Below are 25,573 nucleotides of genomic sequence, written 5' to 3' on the forward strand. Positions count from 1 at the left end.
ACACCATCTGTAATGAGATTTGGTGCCCTCTTCTGGCCCACAGTGATACATACAGGCAGAAAACCATATACATAATAAAAATAAATTATTAAAAAAATGCTAAAAACAAGGTACTGCTTAATGAGCTTTGCTGTGCCTGTATCTGGACATTTACAAAAAGAAGAAAAACTATGTTTTCTGAAATAGCAGTAAACTAATGGGAAGGGGACACTGCACACCAAATAACTCATGTCTTTCATACTAGTCATTCTCAAAAGTGCTGAAAATCATAACAGAAATCGCCATATAATCATTAATTACAAAAACAATTTATAAAACACATCAGAATTTTATTGCTTGAAGAATACAGCATATGAAATCACAAGAACATCAAAATGGAAAGTCACTAGGCCTCAAACATACAATACATTATCAGATGCAGTAAAATATTAATTAACCTGAAGACTGCATCAGAAAAAAAGTATGGAAAAATATCTAAGTTGTTTGAGAAACATACACTTTAAACAAAGTAAAAGAATGTTACAGTACAAATTAGAATAGCCAGCAGTGACTAACTTATTGTTGTAGACTAAACTACCTACACCTTTGGTACTTAACCTTTTTGAGAAAACAATTTCCAAACACTTCATGGGCATATCCATGAAACACCTTAAAATAACTCAGCATAAAGCAATCAGCAAAATTACTATCCTTTTACTACCTTTTCTGTTATACTGGGGAAGAATATCTATCTGATAAATGCATAACAATATTTCCCTTTTTCTAAAACTGCAAAATATGAATATTAAGAATTCTAATACTTATAAACTCTACTTAGCTCTCCAATTAAAATTAAAATCCTGGCAGCTAGAATCTCTTCTGGGACTTGGTGAATACAGAAATTTAAATGACTTGGCAAACAGACATAGGAACTTAATGACTTCCTTAGATGGCATTTTCTTTTTTTTTGTTTCCAAACAAGCAATACACCATTTCTCCAAATACACTGGGTCCCTCTCACAAACACTATCACACTTTAGTCACCGAAACCAAATTCAAGCTGCTTCCTTTAACAAGCAAGTTAACACTTCATATAGGGCTGGTCAGTTGTGACACTTTTTAATCAAACGCAAAACTTTAAAGCCATCACTCAATTATGAGGGGGACGATGTCATATCAAGAATTAGCACTGGACTCTTAAGGTCACCTAGCCAAGAAAATGCAAATGTTACGCTAAAACCAAACAATATGTAAACTACATGTTAAATATTTTTAAAGCCCTCTCTCATAGCAAACATGTTCATTAGTTTTCATTTATTTCCCCTAGCAAGTCTGAATATCCATGAGCCTCAGTTAAACCAACGGAACCCAAGCAACAGTTGCATAAGTCTTACCTCTATATGCAAATGACATAAACACGAACTAAGCAAGTAATACTATGAACAATTACCAAACTGGAGTGAAACAGTGCGAATCACAACAATCTTCAAGATTAGCCAGTTTCTGAAATGGCATAGTGTAGCTCAGGATAAATTATACTATAATAAAACTAGTCTTTAATGTTACACAAAACAATAACAAAATCAAAAACGTAACTCACCAAATTTATACAGCTATTAGTGAATACATTTCCTTTCTAGTTTTTGAATGTCTTATTTGAGTTTTTCTCTTAGCAAGTATATTTATCTGAGCATATATAATTGTTGCCTGCATATATACTCACTTTAAAAGACAAAAAAGTTTAGATACTATATAGAACTGAATTTTTTCCGCCGACCTGATTCAACGTATTCTGCATCACACCATGCCCCATCTCAGTATAAAACTCTCAATTTTAGTTCGGTTAAAAGGGCAGAGAAAATGCAAATACAAATTAAGACATCTGTGTAAATTTCACTGTATTTTTATAAACCTGACATTTTCTGTAATACTGTTTATAGACCAAATAAAGGGTTCACACTGCTCATAGATTCCAGAAACACCATTACAAATTCAAAGCTGATGTTGTGTTGAAAGAGACAGTTTTACATGTACAGCACAGCAGCTGAAACCTGACAGAGACGTCTCTAGAACACCAACGGTAAGTCCACCAGGATGCATACACAATGACAGATAAGCATTTCTTCCACTGGTTTTTTTTTTATATATATATAGAGGACACAGAAGCCGAGATGGTGAATTTCAGATATCATCATCATCTTCTTCATCTTGAGAAGATCCTGCCTGATTGGATGCGCTGGCTGAGGCTGCAGCAAGCTGGGCTTGTTGGGCGGCTTGCTGCATTTGAAGCCATTCCTGTTGGGCCAATTCTGCTTGTTGCTGTCTAGCCTAAGAATTAAAAACATAAAAGTGTACACATTTTGGTTAAGTGTAAATTAAAGTAACTAACAGACTTACTCAACAAATGTATATAGATATTTTCCAAGTACTATGTAATTATGACATACCTAGAAAACAAGAACTCTTAATATTTTTAGTTCAACTGAAGAAACTGAAAAGGGACTGGAGAGACGGCTCAACAGTTAAAAGCACTGGTTGCTCTTCCAGAGATCTGGGTTTCTTAGCACCCACATGGCAGATCACAACTATCTGTTAAAGAATCCAACATCCTCTTCTGGCCTCTGCAGGCAATGTACACCTGTCCTGGAACTAGCTCTCGTAGACCAGGTTGGCCTTGAACTCACAGAGATCCGCGTGCCTCTGCTGGGATTAAAGGGGTGTGCCACCAGCGCCCAGCTTAGTAGTTTATTTATTTATTTATTTATTTTGGTTTTTCGAGACAGGGTTTCTCTGTAGCTTTGGAGCCCGTCCTGGAACTCCCTTGGTAGACCAGGCTGGCCTCGAACTCACAGAGATCCGCCTGTCTCTGCCTCCCAAGTGCTGGGATTACAGGCGTGCGCCACCACCACCCGGCTCAGTAGTTTATTTTTTAAGCTTTATTATTTTAATTATGTATGTGTGTGTGTGTGCAGGGGATATGTACATGAGTATTGGTACTCTTAAAGGCCAAAGGTGCTGGATCTCCTTGGAGCCTCCCAATGTGAGTCCTGGGATCCAAACTCAGGTCCTCTGGAATAGTATGCTTTCTTAACGAAAACTCTTTCTTGCCTACTTTAATAAACGACATTTGTATCTTGTGCCTGATAATGTTTAAGGCTCAAATGCAGTGAGGTTTGATGGTACAATTTACCTCAGTACTTGAGGGACTGAGTCAGAACTGTAAAACCAGCTTGGGACAGATCAATGCCTTGCAAACAGAAAATGTTAGACTTTCCTTGTATCCACTCATAATAAAATCTAGTAGCGGCCAGGCAGTCGTGGTAGTGGTCTTTAATCCCAGCATATGGGAGGCAGAGGCAGGTGAATCTCTAAATTTGAGGCCAGCCTGGTCTACAGATTGAGACCCAGCACAGTCAGGGCTACACAGAGAAACCCTGTTTGGAAAAACAAAAACAAAACAACGATAAAAAGAGAAAAAGGAAAGAAAACCAGTTGTTGCAATCATTTACATGAACTAGAGTCAAACTGGCCAAGTTCTAAGCATCAGACTCAGTAATAAGCAATGAGCTAGAGAAAGAATCCTCTAGATATGTTGATTTATGAAGTGATTTTCAAAAACCCCTTGAATTTGGTAAATTTCCAATGAAAATAATGTAAAGCACACTACTTACCTTTGCAAACAATTCCTGTTGCTGTCTCAATAGCTCTTCCTCAGGAATGCCAAGGTTTTCCAAACGAGAACTGGCCTTTCTTCTTTTTAGCGCCACTGTCTTGCATTCTTGTAAGACTTCTTTTACTTCACTGATGTAAGAGCCAAAGCCCAAACTTTCTAGTGCTGCAGAAAGCACGAAAGGTGAAAAATATAGCTTTCCCTCATTCATATAACATTTACTTTTTGTGTTAGTTTCCTGTTGAGAGACAGTTATTTAGCAACTGTCTGATTAACTAAGACAAAATATTTTTATCAACCATTAGCCTTTAAGGTTTTTGTTCTTAATTGTGTGTGTGTGTGTGTGTGTGTGTGTGTGTGTGTGTATGTGTGTGTGTGTGATTTGTACACGTGAGTGTAGTGCCCAGAGAGGCCAGGTGAGGGCACAGTACTCCCCAGGAGCTGGAGTTAAAGGCATCTTATGAGTGTGTGAAAACCCAAGTCCTCTGCAAGAACAGCACCATGCTCTTAACCTTTGAGCTATCTCTCTAGCCCCATATTTACCTACTTCCTTAATATTTGGCTAGAGACTGGTTAAAAACTAATGGAACATTTCAAGGCACACAGATTTTTATTTTTCCCTCTTTAACTTTTAAAATTTCTTACAAGAACATGTGGTTTTAGTAAGAAAAATCTTTCCTATGCCACTTATAATAGTCAAGCATCATTAAGTCTGTCTGTTTATTAAAGAATACAAAAAAAGGCAAATTATTTGGAATTTACTAGTTAATGACATAGTTTGTCCCATTAAAAAATAGGCTAGGAACATATATTCATTAAGTTACTTACGAAAGAAGGATGAAAAATAGTTAAGCTAACTAAATTATGATATTTTATATATTTATTTGGTGATAAAATTATTTCAGTTCCTAACTACACTTTACAAAAGTTCATCAGAATGTTTAATTTGTTCTAATAAGATAAACCCAGGTAGCAACTGAGTGAGTAAAATGGCCTGAAGTAAGGTACAGTTAATTAACTTTATTATAAAAACTCTAACTTCAACATGAAAACCTTTTAAAAACGTGTATTAACAAAAAACAGGGGCTGGAGAGATGACTCAGTGGGTAAGAGCACTGGTTGCTCTTCCAGAGGACCCGGGATTCAATTCCCAGCACCCACATGGCAGCTTACAACTGTCTGTAACTCCAGTTTCAGGTGCTCTGACACCCTTACACAGACATACCTGCAGGCAAAACACCAACACACATAAAATACACAGAGAGACAGAGAGAGAGACAGAGAGAGAGACAGAGAGAGAATGTATATTATATGTATGTATCTTCTGTTCCTAAATAATCAATGCTGACAACATTCACTTTGTGACTGGCCTGGAACTCACTTGCTTTTGCCTCTCACAGAAAAACAATCTGAAAAGGTTGTATTTATCATAATTCTACCAGCTTTCCAGAGTTACTCAGGAAGGATACATTTCAAACACCTAGAACACACACACACAAAACTTTCTCCGATGTGCAGTGCTGGTGCACGCCTTTAATCCCAGCAGAGGAGGCAGAGGCATGCTGATCTCTGAGTTCCAGGCCGCCTGGTCTTGAAAAACCAAGCAAACAAACAAAAACCTTAAGGCAATTACATTACACTAACTGGAGCAAAACTACAGCTATTCTTACACACTTTTTTTTTTTTTTTTTTTTTGGTTTTTCAAGACAGGGCTTCTCTGTGTAACAGCCCTAGCTGTCCTGGAACTAGCTCTTGCAGACCAGGCTGGCCACACTGAGATCCACCTGCCTCAAGATGAAAACCACCACCACCTGGCTGTATTGGTGTTTTAGCTGCATGCGTGTCTGTGTGAGGCTGTCAGGGTTGGGGTCCCTTAAAACTGGAGTTGCAGACAGTTGTGAGCCTCTGCGCAGGTGCTGGGAGTTGAACCCAGGTCCTCTGGAAAAGCAATCAGTGCTCCTAACCGCAAGCCATCTCTCCAGCCCCTCTTATATACTTATTGGCAACATTACAAGAAAAAGGTAAATTTATGAGTGTCAACAGGTCGATTCACAGGTTTTTTAATTTTTAACATCAGTAGATTGCCACCATCACAGAAAATAGTTTTTCACTGTAAACTTTCTGAGTCATGCATTAAACCGAAGTTAGTGTATTCCAAAGTTGAACTATTTAGCATACTGCTTGCTATGGCTGCACTTTTATTCAATCATCTTGTCAATCAGAATTCTAAATATATCCTAGAAAAAAATAAACCTTTCCCCAAGAAGACAGATTGCGTTATTAGATTCTTGGTACAAACAAACGTGTGGGCAACTCCTACTGAAATCCTCTGCAGTCTTCATTAAAAGACCGATGCTTTAAGAGGAGTCAAAGACAATGTTGGCTATTTGTCAGGTAATTGTTCAAAGACTTAGGAAAACAATCACACATACAACATAAAAATAAAAAACAGACAACTTGGCTTCCATTTTTCTTACCACTCAGCAAATCAAACCAGCAGTTAAAAAAAAAAAACAACAAAAAACTAGTTTCAAGAATCAAATAGGTGGGTTGGGAAAATACCTCTGTAGGACAATGCTTGCCTAGCACATGTAAGGCCCTGAATTACACACACACACACACACACACACACACACACACACACACACACACACACACACACACACACGAATCAAATAAATGCTCGGCAATGGTGGCGCACGCATTTACTCCAGCACTCAGGAGGCAGAGGCAGGCGGATCTCTGTGAGTTCCAGACCAGTCTGGTCTAGAGAACTAGTTCCCTGACAGCTAGAACTGTTACACAGGGAAACCCCGTCTTGAAAAAAGAAAAGAAAAAATCAAATAAGCAGCAGGGAATGGTGGTTACAGCAAGCGTTTTTTTTCCCTTAGGGGTTACCTACTGTGAACTGAAATGGCAAGGCACATGCGTATGTAATATACTTATTTATACACACACAATATTGTCACAGCAGGGTGTGCTTTACAGCTACCTTCAGCACAGGGTAAAGGCTCAAAGGAGTCACTTTGTCTTTTTTCAATCCTGATAGTGGAAAAATATAAGTTATTGCTTCAGACTGAATGCAACTTTCTCTTAAGAGTTCATGAAAAGCCACAGAGAGTATTTCCCCCCAAAAGTGCTGTCTCCCTTCCCTGCGATCATCAAAAACGCAGTCTCCCAAATCCCTACTAAAAATATTTTCCAAGATAAAGAAGAAACTGTTGAGATGTTTAGAAATGCTTTTCAACAAAACCTTAAATACACACACACACACACACACACACACACACACACACACACACACACACACACACACACGGGAACAACACAAGGAAAGGACAGAGAGCCTGCTAGCGTGTGTCAGACCCAGTTCAAGGCCCAGTACTGCAAGAGGTGTGGGTGCCCTTGTCACCTTTTGCATAGCTTTCGGTACAAGCTTTTCAACATTTTCTAAGAGGTAAAACAATCAAAAGTTAGAGGATGTCAAAGAGAAAAAAAATGTGTCATTTGCCTTTTTCTTACAGAGAGCTTTGGTAACATGATGATGATTGTTTTTTATCAATTTTTAAAGCAAAAACTGGCTCCCTTTTTGGAAAGCAATAAACTTTACAACACTGAACACTCAAGTTAATATGTATATATAATTCCGTACTGGTAATTAAACCCAGGACCCGTACACGCCAGGCACACGATACACCATGACCGACATCCACAGTCCAAGTGTTTTTTTCTATTCGTGTGTTCAAAATGAATCTTTTCCTCTACGCTGGTAAAAAGAAAAAGGGTCAGGTGAGGAAGAGGTATTCTGTGACTCAACGCATGCTTGACGTTCTGTCTAAAATTTAACTTTCCCTGAGAGAACCTTTAAGCTCCTTTCTCACCTGTTATTATCCAAGTTAAACTGCAGGCAGTCAATTCTTGTTGCTTTAAGACCCGACTGCAAACTGTACTAGTTAGGTATTGAGGATGTTTGCTGACCCTAATGTTTGCATTTCTTATTTGCACTACCTGGATGAAAAATGTCCGAAGAATGCTACATAGGTATTTTCTTAAGATGCAAGCTGTCTCTAGGCCTTTGTGACTTCTTCATTACAGGACTTACTAGTGACACGAAGCGGTTATGCTATCTGTCAGCAAGACTTTCCCCCTGGACCGTCATTTCAACAAGTTCCATACCTTGTATGACGTGCTCTGGGGAAATCGTCTTCTTTTCCGACTTGTTGCAAATCTCATTGGCTTCCGAAGATATAAGGTGAATGAATTCAGTGCAGCAGTTCACGACCAGCTCTCGGGCGTCGTTGGCCACCCGGACGTTAGGGAGAGTCTCTTTGATCATCTTATTTATAGCAGCTCTGGGGATAGTGAGGTCATCATCGTTGCCAGACGAGGAAGCCATCGTACCTTCCTGCCTTTCGGGCCCCAACTTTTAAACTCCCCGACTCTGGTCCACCACTCAGCGAAGATTTCAGGCTGCCCCCGGGCAGGGGCGTCGGGGTCGGGGGAGTTCGGAGAGGTGGGTTGGCGGGCCGAGAACGCCCGCTGTGTGGGAGCTCCTAGTGCGCGTCTGAAGGGAAGGTCGGGGTGCCGAGGGCTCCGGGGACCCGGACGGCACGGGAGCCCCGCCGGCCGCAGGCCCGGGAGGACACCCACAGGCCCGGCTCTACAGAGCCGGAGCCCCCGCGGCCGCCGCCACCAGCAGCGGTTGCCGCCGCCTCGGCCAAACCATCCTTCGGGCACCCGCGCGGCCGCCTCACAACATGTCTGCAGAGGCCGCCGGGGAAGCAAGGCGAACGGGGCCGAGCACAGCCGGAGCCGCGGCCTCCGCCGCCGCCGGGGCCAGAGCAGGGGCGGAAGCCGAGCGGCGCTAACGGTGGTCTCGCTGCAGGCCGGGAAGGAGGCTTGCCGCAAGCTGGTCCCAGCACGCTTTGCGCCACCGGAAGTCTCTCTCTCCCCAGGTCCCACCCTCCCTCCTCCATGGATTTCCGGGTGTGCTCCCCGCCCTGCCCCACGAGGCGGGCGGAAGGCGGAACGGCGGGAGGCGGGACGGCGGTGCTCCCGGGGCTCTCAGCCCGCAGCTCCCGCCCGGCGTTTCCGTGGTCAGGCCCTAGGGGAGCTCGTTGGCCCTGTGCGGGCTGTGTGGGCAGAGAGCCGCCGAGGGCCACGTGGCGGAGGAGCCCTGGTCGCTACCACGGAACTTCCTTTTCCTCTTTGCTGTCGGAATTAGGGCACTGAGTGACAGGAGCTCCGAATGGGACACGGGGAAGCAGATCCCTGTGTGTGACCGGAGGAGGGATTTTTATAACTAACAGCGTTCAGATCAGAGCTCCCTGCTCTCGTTTATGAGGAAGAAAGGAAACTTTCAGAAAAGTGGCTCTCCTCGGTAACGAGGAGCCAGTAGTCAGATCCAATATAGTGGATTATCTTAAGCAACTCAGATATATGCTTCTTTCCGGGGTGGTTATAACTAACGAGTGTCAGGTTCATTACAGAAGTTGCATTATTAAAAATATATATAATAAAACTCACAGTCGGGAATGGTGGCGCACGCCTTTAATCCCAGCGCTCTGGAGGTAGAGGCAGGCGGACCTCTGGGAGTTCAAGGCCAACCTAGTCTACAAAGTTCCAGGACAACCAGGACTGTTAAATAGAGAAAACCTGTCTCCCGAAAACCATAAAACGAAAAAGAAAAACTCACGTACTGTCACATTAGTGAATAGTGGAATGTTGTAATTTTTAAAAGGGCTAAGCTATTAAATGCATGTGCGCAGTTCAGTTCATCGTATTCTTTGTTGACAGACTGGCAGGTGGGATGTTTGCAATATTCTCTTCAGGTATTTGGTTTCCAGGAGACCATCACTGTCAGCTGCTCTCTCCCACCCACTCTATTAGACCTCGTTCCACCACGGAGCTTTAACAACAGCCTTGAGTAACGTTTTCTCCAAGATGTTTGCTAGAAAGTGTAGAGTCTTGATTATCAATGCTATTAAGCTTAATCTTTGATATACAGAGTACATTTTTTTTCTTTAAAATAAGTGAAACTTGGTTCAGATGTATCACCTTTATGAAGTATTGTTTACTGTTTGTTTAAAAGATTTATTATATTGTCTATATTTATTTGGGACTTAGTTTATCAGTCTAAAAAGGCTATCTAGCAAAAATTATCTCCAGAGTTGCCACATGCAAATCTTGTTTCTGGAAATATATATAATATTTTATAACATGCTTTTTAGAGTTTTGTGGTGTAGATTAACAGAGCACATGCTACATTGTTATTCCAGTAAGGGTTCATTATTACAGATTCTGTGGTAATATAAGTAATGTGGAATGTGTGAAAAGACCTTGCTAGGATTAAAGGTGTGAGCACTACCACTACCATAAAAAATAATGTTTAAAAAGATTAGTCTGGATTGACATGTGAGATGGAATGGTTATTAAGCTATTCCAAAAACAATTTAATGATGTAGACAATGGAGAATAATAAAAGGAAGAAATCGGACATTTGAGAATAAAGTTTACAGGGTTAATCTTTGTATTGCATTTGTAGCAAAATCAGAGCATCATGCATAGCTAATTGAGAAAAAGGGAAGCTGAGAAGAGAGGGAGCTTTGGATGGAGAAATATAAGTAGCCATCTGTCGGTGACCAGCCTCGACAAAAATACCTTTCTCCAGGCCAGCAGCATGGGAATTTAGAAATATAGTAAGGATATGAACATGAAAATGAAAATAATAAAACAGAGAAAAATAGGATAGAATCGGGAGAGAATAAAGTTATTTCTATAAGGGGAATTGGAACTTAGTTGGATCCTTAGACTTTTGTTTGAGGTAGGAACAGATCTACTTCTCTATTCTTGGAGCACAAGGTCTGGCTATTAGCCACAGCTGTTGACAATAACCTTGAGAGAGCAGAACTCTCTGGTCAACAACTAGGTGGGATCTTTGTTTTGAGGTAGAAGCCCGAGAACCTTGGAGGACGTAGACACAAGTTCCAACTCTATGACTTTTGGTCAACACGGAAATAGGCTCACATTTTCAGTCTTCACAACAATCTAAAGGAGGAGTAGAAAGGTGGAAGTCATCTCTACAGAGGTGAACACCTCAGAGCCATTGCTGTTTATACCTTTAACTCCTGGGGTTTTGTTTTGTTGAGGCTTTTGTTTGTTTTGTTTCTTTTTTTGAGATAGGGTTTCTCTGTGTAGCCTTGGCTGTCAGGGAACTCTGTGACCAGGCTGGCCTCGAACTCAGATCCAGCTGCCTCTGCCTCCCGAGCGCTGGCATTAAAGATGTGCATCACTGCCTGGCTCGGTCCCACATCTGAAATGCAGTATTTTAACTTTAAATGTGCATAAATACCTTTAAGGATGGAAAAGAAGTACAAAGACATAAAGGAAAAAATGTCAGTAAAGACTTCACGCAATTAAAGTTCTACTGTAAATTAAGTCATAGGAATTCGTCACAGAGAAATATTGTTGGAAGAGCAAACTAGTAGGGGTCAGAAATGACATCACAGCTGTAATAATAGAGGTAGAAACAGATGGACTGGGAGTCCAAGTCACTGTCAGCTACACAGTGAGATGGAGGACAGTCTAGAGTGCCTGAGACCTTGTCTCAAATAAAAACCAAACTTTTGTCAGCTGGAACTGATAGTTCACATATGTAATTAATTCCAACACTCAGACGGCAGAAGCAAGAAGATTGCCTTTAGCTATGTGTCATCTGGTTTAAGGCTGTTGCCAAGAATTCCTATTGTAGCATGAATAATAAAAACCCAGAGACAGATATTGGGGTTCAAGCTGAAGATCAGAAAAGCAAAGTTGCCAGCCACTAGAGACACCTTTTACCACTACCAAATCTTCAGACCAAAGGACAAGATCCTGTCTCCAAGAATCCGCAGACTCCACACTCCTATTTGACCATCAGAGATTAAAACTGGATATCAACATCAGAAAGATTACCGCTAATAGAAACGGAACAACTCACTACTGAATGAAAAATTTGTCAAGACAAAAATTAAGAAAGAAATTAAAGGGGCTGGAGAGATGGCTCAGCGGTTAAGAGCACTGACTGCTCTTCCAGAGGACCCAGGTTCGATTCCCAGCACCCACCTGGCAGCTCACAACTGTCTGAAAATGCAGTTCCATGAGATCTGACACCTTCACACCAACGAACATAATAAAGTTAAATAAATAAATAAAATTTTTTAAAAAAAGGAATTAAAGATTTTCTACAGTTGAATGAAAACATACCCAAATTTATGGGACACAATGAGGTAGTTCTAAGAGTTCATGGCACTGAGTGCCTAAATTAAAAAATGAGAGAGATCTCATACTAGTAACTTAACAGCACACCTGAAGCCTCTAGAGCAAAGAGAAAAAATAACATCCCAAAGGAGTAGATGGTAAGAAATAATCAAACTCAGGGTTTAAGTCAATACAACAACAAAAAAATAAAAAATAAAAATACAAAGAATCATTACAACAAAGAGTTGATTCTTTAAGAAAATCAATAAGATTGATAAACACTTAGCTGAAATAACTAAAAGGCAAATAATAGAAGATCCAAATTATCAAAACAGACATGCTGATCAATGGAATCGAATTGAAGACCCAGACATAAGTCCACACATCTTTGGACACCCGATTTTTAATAATGTAGAAATAGACACGGAAAAGAAGACAACATGTCCAGCAAATGGTGCTGATAAACCAGATGGCTGCATGTAGGAGAATCCAAACAGATCCATACCTATCACCCTGCACAAAACTCAATTCCAAGTGGATCAAAGACCTCAACATAAAACCAGATCACTCCAAAAAACGTTAAGGCTAGGTGTTGGTGGTGCACACCTTTAATTCTAGCACTTGGGAGGCAGAGGCAGGCAAATCCCAGTGAGTTCTAGGCCAGCCTGGTCTACAAAGCAAGTTTCAGGATAGGCAGGACTATTACACAGAGAAACCTCGTAAACAAACAAACAAAACCCAGATCACCGAATCTGATAGAAAAGAATGTGAGGTGTAGTCTTGACTGCATTAGCACAGGAAACACTTTCTATAGCACAGGCAGTAAGAGCAACAATTAATAAACTGGACCTTATGAAACTGAAAAGCTTCTGCATGTAAAGAACATTGTCGTATGAACAAAGTTGTAGCGTAGAGGACAGGAAAAGATTCTTACCAGCTACTCACCCTGTAGAGGACTAATATCTAAAATATATAAACGACCACATTTAAAAAATGGGGTACAAATCTAAACAAAAATTCTCATAAGAGGTAACTTAAATAGCTGAGAAGAACCCAAAGAAATGTTCAACATCCCTAGTGAACAGGTTAATGCAAATCAAAACTACTTGGAGATTTCCTCTTACACCTGTCAGAATGTCTAAGACAAATGAAACATATGACAGCTCATGCTGGAGAGGATGTGGATAAGGGGAACACTCATGCATTGCTGGTGGGAGCGCAAACTTGCATGGCCATCATGGAAATCACTGTAGCCATTCTTCAGAATGCTGGGAATTGATCTCTGTCAAGATCCAGCTGTACCACTCTCAGCTTTACCCAAAGGATGCTCCATCCTACTGGAAATACTCCATCAACCATGCTCATTACTGCTCTGTTCATAACAGCCAGAAACTGGAAACAAACTAGATGCCTGTTAAGAGATGACTGGATAAAGAAAATTTTTGTGGTTTTTGTGGTACCTTTACACAGTAGAATATTACTCAGCCATTAAAAAAAACAAAGTTCTCAATAAGTGGATAGAACTAGAGAAAAAAATCAACCTGATTGAGGTAACCTAGACCCAGAAAGACAAATATAGTATGTATCAGCATATATGTTGATATTAGCTGTTACATCAGTAATAAGCAAGCTACAATCTGTAGAACCACAGAGTTTAGGTATAGAGTAAGGAGCTAGGGTTGGTGATAGATCTCCCTAGGAAGGGAAAAAATAACAGATAATTATGAATGGATGAAGGGGTACTGGAATGGGAGGATCAAGCAGGGCGAAGGGTGGAGGGAACAAGAGAGGGAATATGGGGTGGGACAGCTGAAACAAAAAGCCATTAAAAGTAGTGTATGGAAACCTGATATAGTAAAAGCTTCTTAAAATATATACATATATAAAAATCAAACTGAAAGTTCAGACTTTTAGAGAAGAAAAGGACTCCATGGTATTTTCTTAATCTTTCCAGGTTAATTATTTATGTGACATTCGGTAGCTTCTTTTGAGGAAAGTCATACTGGCGTGAACACTGAAAGAATTACTGTGGAGAGAAAGGCTAGAATGATTGGCACTAAAACCCCTGTACTGTTAGAGTGTAGGGAACTTTCTTAATGTAGATGTGAATAACATTCATTAATACATGGACCGCTGGAGCCTCTAACTGGCCGCAACGGATGATGTGAAGTCTACTTGTGGCATGCAGTGAAGTGAACGGTGCTCCAAATACCTCACATTACATTGAAAGTTATTTTAACTCTGCTGTGTTTATAAGACACAGGATCTCAAGTAGCATCAGTGATTTAGGCTGTCATGGATAAGAAAAATGTGATACATTTACACAATGGAGTACTACACAGTGAAGTTGGAGGCTGCTTGTTTGTTTCCCACCTGCCCAGACTCTCGAAATAACCACACTGAAACTGTATTAATTAAATCACTGCTCAGCCCATTAGCTCAAGCTTCTTACTGGCTAGCTCTTACATATTAATTTAACCCATCTTTATTAATCTGTGTATCGCCACAAGGCTGTGGCTTTCCAGGTAAAGTTCTGGCATCTGTATCCGGTGGGGCTCCATGACTTCTCTCTAAACTCCACCTTCCTTCTCCCAGTATTCAGTTTAGTTTTCCCCGCCTAGCTCTATTTTTTTTGTTTGTTTTTGTTTTTTGAGACAGGGTTTTTCTGTAGCTTTGGAGCCCGTCCTAGAACTAAATCTCGTAGGCCAAGCTGGCCTCGAACTCACGGAGATCCGCCTGCCTCTTCCTCCTGAGTACTGGGATTAAAGATATGTGCCACTACCACCTGGCTACCTCTGTGGATTCTGCACACACAAACAAGCAGGCATTTAAACAAAAAGATAACAATAAAATTTTTAAAAATTATTAAAGAACTTAAGTTTTGTAAGTGGCAAAGGAAGGTATGGAATGTTCCTTGACACCGTATGAATATGTCACTGTGATGATTTAATAAAGAAGTTGACTGGCCTATAGCTAGGCAGGATAAGGTTAGGTGGGAGATCCAGACTAAGAGAATGTTGGGAGGAAGAAGGAGAAAGAGTCTCAGGAGTCGCCAGGCAGACTCAGAAGAAGCAACATGAAAAGTACACAGATGAGGTGAATGAGCCTCAGGGCAGCACATAAATGAACAGAAATGGGTTAGTTTAAGTTATAAAAGCAAGTTAAAACAACTGTAAGATGATGGAGGAAGGTCATTGGTTAAATTAAAAGAAACTGCTTTGGCCCATCTCATTGGTTAGGAGATAGGTGGGAGGAGTAAACAGAACAAAACGCTGGGAGGAAGAGGAAGTGAAGGCAGACGCTTCAGAGAGACGCCATGCTACCTGCTCCAGGGAAGACGCACGCTATGAAGCTCCGACCCAGGATGGACTTAGGCTAGAATATTCCCGGTAAGCGCACCTAGGGGCGCTACACAGATGGCTAGAAATGGGCTAAATTAATATGTGAGAATTAGCCTAGAAGAGGCTAGATAGAAATGGGCCAAAGCAGTGTTTAAATGAATACAGTGTCTGTGTAATTATTTCGGGTAAAGCTAGCCGGGCAGAGCCGGCGGCTGGGGTGTTGGGGGACGCAGCCCCGCCGCCATTCATATTACTACAGTAAGCCACTGTCTAATAAGTGGTTAGAGTCGAGCCGGAAATGTAGAGTTCCGACATAGGGGAGGGGTCAGTTAAAAGCATATCAAGATGCCCTTCGATCAGAGAATGCATAAAGAAAATGTGGTCATTTACACAATGTAGTATTTACTCAGCTGTTAAAAACAATGACATCAAGAAATTTGAAGGCGAATGAATGGAACTAGAAAAAGTCACCCTGAGTGAGGTAACTTAGACCCAGAAAGACAAACATGGTATGTGCTCACTCATAAGTGGATATTCAATATAATGTAAAGGATAACCAGACTACAATCCAGACTCAGAGAGGCTAAGTAACCAGAGGGCCCAAGGGCGGGCACACATAGATCTCCCTGGGAAGAGGAAATAGAAGAGATCTCCTGGGTAGACTGAGGGAGGGTGGGGATGGGAACATGGGGGATTGGGCTGGGGTGGATGGAGGAGGAAAGAGAAGTCTTGATATGGGGGGCATTTGGGGGGAATGCCCATGAATCTACAAGATTGACCCCCAGCTAAGACTCCTAGCAATGGTGGATAGGCAGCCTGAACTGGCCATCTCCTGTAATCAAATTAGTGACTACCCCAACTGTCATCAGAGAGCCTTCGTTGAGTAACTGATAGCAACAGATGCAGAGATCCACAACAAAGCACTAGCCTGAGTTCAAAAAATTCCATTGAAGAGAGAGAGAGAGAGAGAGAGAGAGAGAGAGAGAGAGAGAGAGAGAGAGAGAGAGGGAGGGAGGGAGGGAGGGAGGAAAGAGTATACAATCCAGGGGGGTCAAGATCATCACAAGAGAACCCACAGAAACAACTAACCTGGACTCATAGGAGCTCATAGAGTCTAGCCTGACAGTTAGGAGACCTACAGGGGACTGACCTAGGTTCTCTACATATGTGTGACAGTTGTGTAGTTTGGTGTACTTGAGCAGGGCTGTCCCTAACACTCTGGATGGTTTTGAGGTACCTATTCCTCATACTGGGTTTTCTTGCCCAGCTTTAATACAAGGGGAGGAGCTTAGTCATTCCTCAACTTGATAAGCCACTCTTTGTTGACTTGGAAGCCGTGTCCCTTTCTGAACAGAGACAGAGGAGGAGTGGACTGGATGTGACGTGTGGAGTGGAGGGGGGAAGGGAATGGGTGAAGAGGAGGGAGGGGAAACTGAGGTTGGGATGTTAGATAAATGAATACATTTAATTTTTAAAAGTGTATAGCGAATCCTCAAGATGTTCAAAAAATGTGTCTGAAAAATAGTTCTCTGGTGGCCTAACACCAAGCCAGTTCTCACCTCCTTTCTTGATTGTAATTTTCAAGAATAACTGGAATATTTCAGAAGACAGTACAGGGATGGAACTACCTGAGACAGCCTGGGCCTGTTCCTGTTCACCCTAGGAAGTGTGGGATCAGAGAGGCACTGTCAGGCCAAGCAGACCTTTGTTCTCCCTCCTGGGAGCAAGACGTCCTTTCACGTTTTGATCTTGGTCCCGGAGTAGCGTAATTACAGGGTGTGCCTGGTATATATACAGTCCTGGGTCCCAGCATCCTTAATTACAGGGTATGCCTGGTATACATATGGTCCTGGGTCCCAGCACCCTTGCCCAGTGGTTCATGTTGTGCCGAGGGAATGTACTTTGGGCAGCCTTTCCCAGTTTTTAACTATGGAGCAGGGGCACATGGTCTGTCCATAATCTACCCAAACGCTGTGTAAAGTTTCATCCAACAGTGAAATATTCCACTCTTCAGAGGTGCTCCCTGTGACGGCTGTTCTTTGTATCCACTTGACTATATCCGGAATTAACTCAAACCCAAGCAGCTGGGTACATTTCTAGGGGGATTTTTCTTAAATCATTCAAAGTGGAAAGACCCACCCTAAATGCAGACCTTCTGAGGTGGGATGATCCACGTTAAATCTGAGCCCCACCTTCTGTGGCAGCCCGTGTAAGGGACACAGAAGGAAGCTCTTTTCTTTGTCTCTATGTCCTTGTTCAGTCCAATTCATTCTTCACTAGCACAGGAGCCCTTTTCAGGGTACCAGAGTACACCGGATAAAGTATAAAGTAGGCCTGAGTGTGGCAGACAAGGCTCTGGCAGGTCTCGCCCTTCCCCTATTCCTTCTTCCCTGCTAAAATCCATTAGATTGCATTCTTAATGCTAGCCACCATGGTCTATTCCCTTATTTGGCCACTTTCTCCTCCTGAGGCTGACTACCAAGGTCCACTTAGCAAAGTATTAAAGTAGCAATCAAAAGCTCCAATTTGCTACCCTAACCTATCCAATCAAAATTAAACACCTCACCCTAACACGGGGTTTCCCTTTTACAGCTATAAACTGCCATTTGCCGATGAGCCCCCATCTGCCTCGTCTCTATCCAGATACAGTCTTTTGCCCCTCTGGGACAAATAAATCTCCGCTGTACTGAGAAGTTGGTTGTGGTGAATCTTGGCGCTTATGCTGGCCTTTTCACTGGAGACCAGGTGAGACTCCCAGCCGCATGGACTTAACAACTACTGGATTCTTGAGACTTCTGTTCATAGATAACCATTGTTGAACTAACTGGACCATAGCCTGTAAGCCATTCTAAAAAAATTATATACACTACTGTCCCTCTAAAGAATCTCAACTAACACAAATTTCAATACCAGAAGTAGTTTTAAAGGATGAATTTTTAAAAGTATCTGGAATAGGCTTCCCAATTTGCCAACACCTAGTTACTGAAGCTTCTCCTTAGAAGCTCAGAGAACACTAAAAGACCCATAGTCTGAACTATTTCACAAACTCAGCAAGACAAATGTGATTTCACAATTGTGAGAGGCAAGACATTTAGTGACTCTGTACATAAAACTTTTGACAATCTGTGGGGACAAAAAAGGGAAAATAATGATGTTGATGGTTGCTCCTAGTATCTCTGGAAAAACTGACAGAAGAAAAGAATGAGCACTGTGATCAAATTAACCAGCTTCTAGCATCTCAGGACATGGTGATGAAGGGTAACAATGGCCTCTGTGGTAGCACTGACTGGCTCCGGATGCTCATAAACAGTCTGTTTCTGAGTGTGCCCAGGAGGAGAATCTTCTCTCCAGCAGCTTCAGAGCTCAAGTTGCAGAAAATCAAACTGAAGTCTCTATTATAAGATTGGCTGAATTATAATGAAAATTCAAGTCCCGGCCTGGGAAGGTGTCCCTGGTTAAAGTAAGGACATTAATTGGTAATGATTAATACACTCCTTAAGACAGAAGGTAAACAACTCAGAAAAGTTTCAGTGACTTCCTTAAACTGATCAGATTCACTAGGTTCCCCTCTCCTAACAGTAAACAAGAATGATGTTGAGAGTCACCGTTAGACAAGCCAAACTGCAAAGAAGCAGAGACTACACAAGCAGCCTAAAAGAAAAGACCAGTGGGCCTGCATAGAAGGTGTTTAGGCCAACTGAGCCACAAGGAAAGGAGGCTCCAGCCTGTTGAGCTGCCTAGAGGCTGTGTAGTATGCTCCAGGTTCCCAGCTCTGGTGAGCTGCTACCCATGCTGGGATATAGTGATGCAGCTGTCTGTGAGTCATTTCTGTTCCTGCAGGAAACCCCTCTCCCATATTCCTATAAGTGATGTGAGAAGTCCTTCTGTATATGAGTTGCTTTTATTGGTTAATGAATAAAGAAGCTACTTTGGCCTGTGATAGGGCAGAATAGTGCTAGGTGGGAAAACTAAACTGAATGCTGGGAGAAAGTAGGCAGAGTAAATAAGACGCCATGCGGCTGCTGAAGGAGACAGACTCAATGAAACCTTGCTGGTAAACCATGAGCCTCATGGTAAAAAATATAAAATAATGGAAATGGGTTAATTTAAGATACAAGAGCTAACTAGAAAGATGCTTAAGATATTGGTCAAACAGTATTACAATTAATATAGTTTTTGTGTGGTTATTTCGAGTGAGGGCGGCTGGGAACAAATAAGCCAGTCTCTGTCAACATGTAAGTAAACCCAATAAAATTCACTGGTTCACCAAATTGGACTTTAGTGGTATCTGTACACTGGTCTGTCATGGGCTTCTTATCTAGGGTTGTAGACGTGTGTATATCATAGAACACGCAGACAGCTTAAGTCTTGCAGAACCAGTTCATAATGGTCTTGAGCTTTGTTTGTCTTTCGCTGTTATGTCTCACCAGGTTGTTACTACGTGCAGTCCACAGCACACTGCAGGAGAAGGTTTGCGCTCCATTCCTCATGGTCAGCACTGCAATGGCCCTTTCTGTCCTTCAAGCAGTGCGAGCCTCTAGCTGGCTACCTGTAAACCTGTTAGCTGTGTCCATTACCTAAGCTCAGTACTACATGCCCATGGGTCCCGGCATGATGGATCTGTGGGAAAGGCAAATGTGCTGGGGGACGGTCAAGAATGACGTTTTCTGTAGTTATATGGATGTATCTTCTTGATGAATCTGACGTTGGAGGTCAGACTCCAGGCAAACTGGAAGAAACACTGGTACTTGTGAATATACCCTCTAGGAAAATAAGCGGAGATTAATCATTTACAAGCAACAATGGTCAGGATTGTTCAAAATAATTCATTTTGCAGCCAGGCAGTAGTGGCAAATGCCTTTAATCCCAGAATTTGGGAGGCAGAGGCAGGTGGATCTCTGTGAGTTTGAGGCCAGCCTGGTCTACAGACAGAGTTCTAGGACAGCCAGGGCTACATAGAAAAACCTTGTCCTGAAAAATAAAAAAAAAATAATTTTTCTGGCTGAGGGACGGGATAGCACTTGGCTGTACCCAACTAGAAAATCCCTCAGGCTCCATTAAGAACCCCCCCCATGATTATGAAAGCAGCCCAAATTAAACTGAGTAGGTCAGATACATAAAAGACATGAAAGTTATGAGGGCATTTGTTGAGAAGAATGGTTTCTGTGTTAGGAGAGGGTAAGAGAGAGGAATAGGTGGTGGAAACAGATAGGATCCATTATTTGTATGTATGAAACTTTTAATGAAAAAATATACATATAAAAAAGAATTGTATCCCCTTAATGTTTTCAACAGAATTGCGACAAGTTTACAGGTTTGTAAATAGGCTGATTCAAATCATGTCTTCCTAAAATATGAATTTGTATGCTGGTATTTTAGTTCCTACTTGTGAAGAAAGTAGCAGGAATTTATTTGTTTGCTGCTTTCCCAGAAACACTGACCTTTCTTGTACATTGAACCACAGTTTGCAGTGAAATAATAAAATAATAAATAAAATTTCCACCTCCTCCCATTTCCTTCCCCCCTACTTCCCCTCCCCCTCTCCCTCCAGTCCAAAGAGCAGTCAGGGTTCCCTGCCCTGTGTGAAGTCCAAGGTCCTCCCCCCTCCATCCTGGTCTAGGAAGGTGAGGATCCAAATAGACTAGTCTCCCACAAGGCCAGTCCATGCAGTAGAATCAAAACCCAGTGCCATTGTCCTTGGCTTCTCAGTCAGCCCTCATTGTCCGCCACGTTCAGAGAGTCCTGTTTGATCACATGCTCCATCAGTGCCAGTCCAGCTAGCCTTGGTGAGCTCCCATTAGATCAGACCCAACGTCTCAGTGGGTGGGTGCACCCCTCGCGGTCCTGACTTCCTTGCTCATGTTCTCCCTCCTTTTGCTCCTCATCTGGACCTTGGGAGCTCAGTCCAGTGCTACAGGCAATTATGACTTGAGGGGGAAGACCTTAGGGACTAATATGTAAAATTCTGATGCCTTGACCTGAAGTGGTAATATCATTTCAGTGCTTGTTCTGATGGCAAGAATCTAATGGAGGAGCAGAGAAATGGAAAACCTGATGACTGGCCCAGATAAAGCTTACGAGAAAGGGTGGAGAACTGACTTTAGTGAATCGTTAGTAGTCTTTACACAGTGTGGCTTTTAAAAAATATATTTACTTTATTTTGTGTGCATTTGGTATACAGGTGTCAGATTCGTAGGTACTGGAGTTACAGACAGTTGTGAGCTGCGGTGCTGTGCTGGGTATTGAACCCGGGTCCACTGGGAGAGCAGCCTGTGCTCTTAACCACTGAGCCATCTCTCTAGCTCCAGTAGTAATGCTCTTTTTATTTACTTATTATTTTTTTTTCTGAAACAGTTTCAGCCTAAGCTCTGCAGAAATGGGGTTACAGGTGCATGCTAACATACTTAATGTTTTCTGTACCAAAAAGCAACAGCATCAGTATTGAAGGAGAGAAAAACCAGAGCAGTTGATAAGTTCAGTAGTTTCTTCACATAACTAAAGAACAAGAAATCTTACAGAAGAGCAAAAGGGAGAGATTTCCTATTCATTTACTAAATACCAGCTGTTATTCTAAGTCAGTGCTTCTCAACCTTCCTAATGCTGTGACCCCTTAATACAGGTCATCATGTTCTAGTGATCCCCAACCATAAAATTATTTTCATTACTGTTCCATAACTGTAATTTTGCTGTTATGAATCATAATGTAAATACCTGCATTTTTCCAGTGGTCTTAGGCAACCCCTCTGGAAAGGTCATTCAATTCCCAAAGTATTTGCAACCCAGAGGTTGAAAAACACTGTTCTAAGTATAATGATTTACTTAATACTCATAACGACCATTTAAGTTAGATACCATCATTATATTATATAGTTGTGGGGTGAAGCACAGAAGAATTAAATGACTATTCAGAGTGACACAGAAACTTAATGGCAGAGCCAGGCTCCAAATTGGTCCAGAGCCCACACTCCTGACACAGGATCGCACAGCCTCAATGACAGCATGTGATGTCCATGAGCCCGCGCTCTGCAGCACCTCACACGTGACGATGTGATGTCTACTGAGACCTCGCTCTGCAGGACTGCGCACCAACACCTCACACGTGACGATGTGATGTCTACTGAGACCTCGCTCTGCAGGACTGCGCACCAACACCTCACACGTGACGATGTGATGTCTACTGAGACCTCGCTCCGCAGGACTGCGCACCAACACCTCACACGTGATGTCTACTGAGACCTCGCTCCGCAGGACTGCGCACCAACACCTCACACGTGATGTCTACTGAGACCTCGCTCTGCAGGACTGCGCACCAACACCTCACACGTGATGTCTACTGAGACCTCGCTCCGCAGGACTGCGCACCAACACCTCACACGTGATGTCTACTGAGACCTCGCTCTGCAGGACTGCGCACCAACACCTCACACGTGATGTCTACTGAGACCTCGCTCCGCAGGACTGTGCACCAGCACCTTACACGTGACAACGTGATGTCTACTGAGACCTTGCTCCGCAGGACTGTGCACTAGCACCTCTTCTGTTACTTATCTTTACTTGTCCTTTCCTTGAATTGGTTTTAGATTTAATTTGCCTTGATTTTCTAGATTCTTAAGATAGAAACTTGGATCACTAATTATAAACTTTTTTAAAAAATTAGTACAAGCATTTACAGCTATAAATCTACTTCTGCAGTAGCATACAACTACAATTTAAGCTCCATTTCACAAATTTAGCTGCTTATTAGCAATAAACCATAAATAATTGTAAGATTTCTTCCTCTGTGTCAGGAGTGTACATATACATAGCATTTCTGTGGGTTCAAGTCCAACCTGGCCTACATGGGAAGTGCTAGGCCAGCCAGGGCTACATAATAATGTATAATAAGACACTGTCAAAAAATCAAATTATTTATAATTAATAATTAGAAATCTGTCTCTTTTGGATTGCTATCTTCCTACATGAGACTTGGTTTTCAGGATTTCACTACTATATCACTAAGTAGGATTGTGTGTATGTTTGTCCTACTAAAGCTTTACTGAATTTATGTCTACAGGTTCTAATTTATTTTCACTAACTTTGAGGTATTTTCAGCTATAACTCTACTTTTTCTATCCCATTTCTCTTCTTAACCTTAATGCTCTCCAAACATTATATATGCTCTTTTCATATTTATCCTAAGATTTTTTTCCTCTGGTTCTTCAGATCGACTCTTTGCTATTCAACCGTCTCTAAGTCAACTAATCTTTCTGTCATTGACAATGGCTACCGTTTCTGTTATTCTCATCCTGGGTGTTCTAAACTTTCAAATATACTTTTTGGTTCCAGACTTTCTCACTCGGTATTATTCAGGTTTGACTCCCAGCATCCACATGATGACTAATAACACATACTAAGGGCTTCAGTGTCTAGTTCTTCGTGCTAACCATGTATAAATAGAGTCACTAACTCAAAACTATCTCTTAACACTTGCACTGATTAGCTTTCTTTAGAACATAAAATTCTACCATGTAAAATGAGTCTGTCTGAAAACAGAAACGAGAATGTTCTACTTCATAGGGCTGTTTTGATGATTAAATATAAAGTTCCTGATAAACATCGAACACCCAACAAGTCTGAAGAACTAATTGAGTGAGTGAATTCATATTACTAACTTAAGAAGTAAATATTACAAAACAGCAGATAATTCAGCAGCATGGCTAAAAATACAAACACTAAATTTACTTATTAGGTATTTTAGCCATTATCTTTATGTAAAAGGCAAAGACAAGGAAACCAGCAATTTTCACCAAAAATAATAAATTAATTAATTTCACTAAAAATATAATTATATCTTAGAAAGGTTTCTTTTAAAATATTAAAAATAAAATTTATTCAAAAAATAACAAAATAACAGTTTCTATGAAATATGCACTATATATAAAAACCAGTACAGTACCAATTCCATTTTTCATGACATAGACATCTTCTTTTAATTACAATTTTCCTCCCTGGAATGCAAAATAGATTAATATTATGAATATTAAAATTATAATTACATAGCATTAAAATCTACCATAACATTCAAGCACATAATTTAAAGATAAAGCAGGAAATATTAACCAATTAAAAAAATCAGAAAATGTCAGTAATACATCACATGGTTCTGGTAATGCTAATATAGGAGCATACGGTTAAACCACGTTTTAAACTCCAGCTGGAAGACATGAAAATTAGATGCAGGGCTGGAGAAAGGCTCAGCAGTTGAGCGGTCCTTTCCATTTCAGGACACCCAGGTCACACGTGCCTGCAACCCCACATCCAGAGATTCTGAAGACACCTGTACTCACCTGTGCATAAAGCCACACCAAGACACACACACAATTAGAGATAACATCTCATTATGGTTTAGATTAACGTAAACAGTAAAGGAAGGCAACCGGTAATATGAATACAGAAGAAATGAAGCCGACAGAGAAATATCTGCAGGTAAAGCAACACAGCACAGGAAAGAATAAAGACAGATGAAGACTAAGGAGTAGTGTGGGACAACTGTCTGTATTCTGTCAATTATATTTTAAATAAAATGCTGATTGGTCAGTAGCCAGGCAGGAAGTAGAGACAAGGCAATGAGAACAGGAGAATTCTGGGAAGAAGGAAGTTCCTTTGGCAGTCCTGGCCCAGCCACAGAAGAAGCAAGATGTGACTGCGTCGCTGAATAAGATACTGAGCCACATGGCTAGCATAGACAAGAATAATGGGCTAATATAAGTTATAAGAGTTAATAAAGAGCCTGAGCTAATGGGCCATTCAGTTTATAACTAATGTAGACCTCTGTGTAATTCCTTTGGGACTTAACAACTGTGGGAACTGGGCAGAACAGAAATCTCAGTCGACAAAAGAGAGTTTTAAAAAATGGGTCAAATCTTATCATACCTTGAATTGGAAAATATTATCATTATCATGGTCTCATATGTTTCCTATCTTTGTTTTCCTTTAGCTCATTTTGTCATTTCTCACAATCACCTTTTGTGAGCTATTTACTGTCCTTTTTGGAAATAGGATGGACATGAGTAATATTTTATAAGTTCCTAATAGAGCTCTTAATAAATTTCCGATGCTGTAGTCCAAAACAAAATTAGAATGGGAAGCTTGTTTTTTTTTTTTCCTGGCAGAGTGCTGTGCTCAGGTTAGCTTCCAATTTGTGCCCTTCTTGCCTTAGTCTGCTCAACGAATGGGATCATGAAATTGTGTAGCCATGACCAGTGAGAACAGGAGGGCTTTAGTTATAATGACCTGTGTAAGTGCGTACTATGTGAAAGCAGGTCTGCAGAGGCAGACGGCCATCAGATTCCCTGCAGTTGTCAGC

General features: G+C 41.4%; 2 protein-coding genes across 7 annotated transcripts in view; both read right to left on the bottom strand.

Annotated features, from left to right (window-relative positions):
• Window positions 1-308: 308 nt before the first annotated feature.
• Dr1 (down-regulator of transcription 1) lies at window positions 309-8,542 on the bottom strand. The gene is made up of 3 exons (XM_075944000.1): window positions 7,826-8,542; window positions 3,651-3,814; window positions 309-2,307 (listed from the first exon to the last, which is right to left on the bottom strand). Exons 1-3 carry the CDS (start codon window positions 8,043-8,045, stop codon window positions 2,161-2,163), a joined length of 531 nt encoding a protein of 176 aa, XP_075800115.1. The 5' UTR covers window positions 8,046-8,542; the 3' UTR covers window positions 309-2,160.
• A 568-nt stretch (window positions 8,543-9,110) lies between these two features.
• The window catches only part of Ccdc18 (coiled-coil domain containing 18), a 148,424-nt gene continuing 131,961 nt past the window's right edge, over window positions 9,111-25,573 (bottom strand). For 5 of the 6 annotated variants that reach the window (XM_075943998.1, XM_075943994.1, XM_075943999.1 and 2 more), the window contains one exon: window positions 21,699-24,215. In XM_075943998.1, the coding sequence (XP_075800113.1) occupies window positions 24,201-24,215 (15 nt within the window). In that variant the 3' untranslated portion in view covers window positions 21,699-24,200. Of the gene's footprint in view, window positions 9,600-21,698; window positions 24,216-25,573 lie in introns of those variants that run through there. The other variant, XM_075943995.1, reaches the window with a different exon arrangement.

This window comes from Microtus pennsylvanicus, chromosome 12 (assembly GCF_037038515.1).
Source record: "Microtus pennsylvanicus isolate mMicPen1 chromosome 12, mMicPen1.hap1, whole genome shotgun sequence".
Lineage (NCBI taxonomy): Eukaryota > Metazoa > Chordata > Mammalia > Rodentia > Cricetidae > Microtus > Microtus pennsylvanicus.

Coding starts and splice junctions, on each gene's coding strand:
- Dr1 (XM_075944000.1), bottom strand. CDS start 8,045: ATGGCTTCCTCGTCTGGCAACGATGATGACCTCACTATCCCCAGAGCT. Junction 3,815..7,825: donor CCCAGAGCACGTCATACAAG/GTATGGAACTTG, acceptor TGCTTTCTGCAG/CACTAGAAAGTTTGGGCTTT. Junction 2,308..3,650: donor AACAGGAATTGTTTGCAAAG/GTAAGTAGTGTG, acceptor TTTAATTCTTAG/GCTAGACAGCAACAAGCAGA.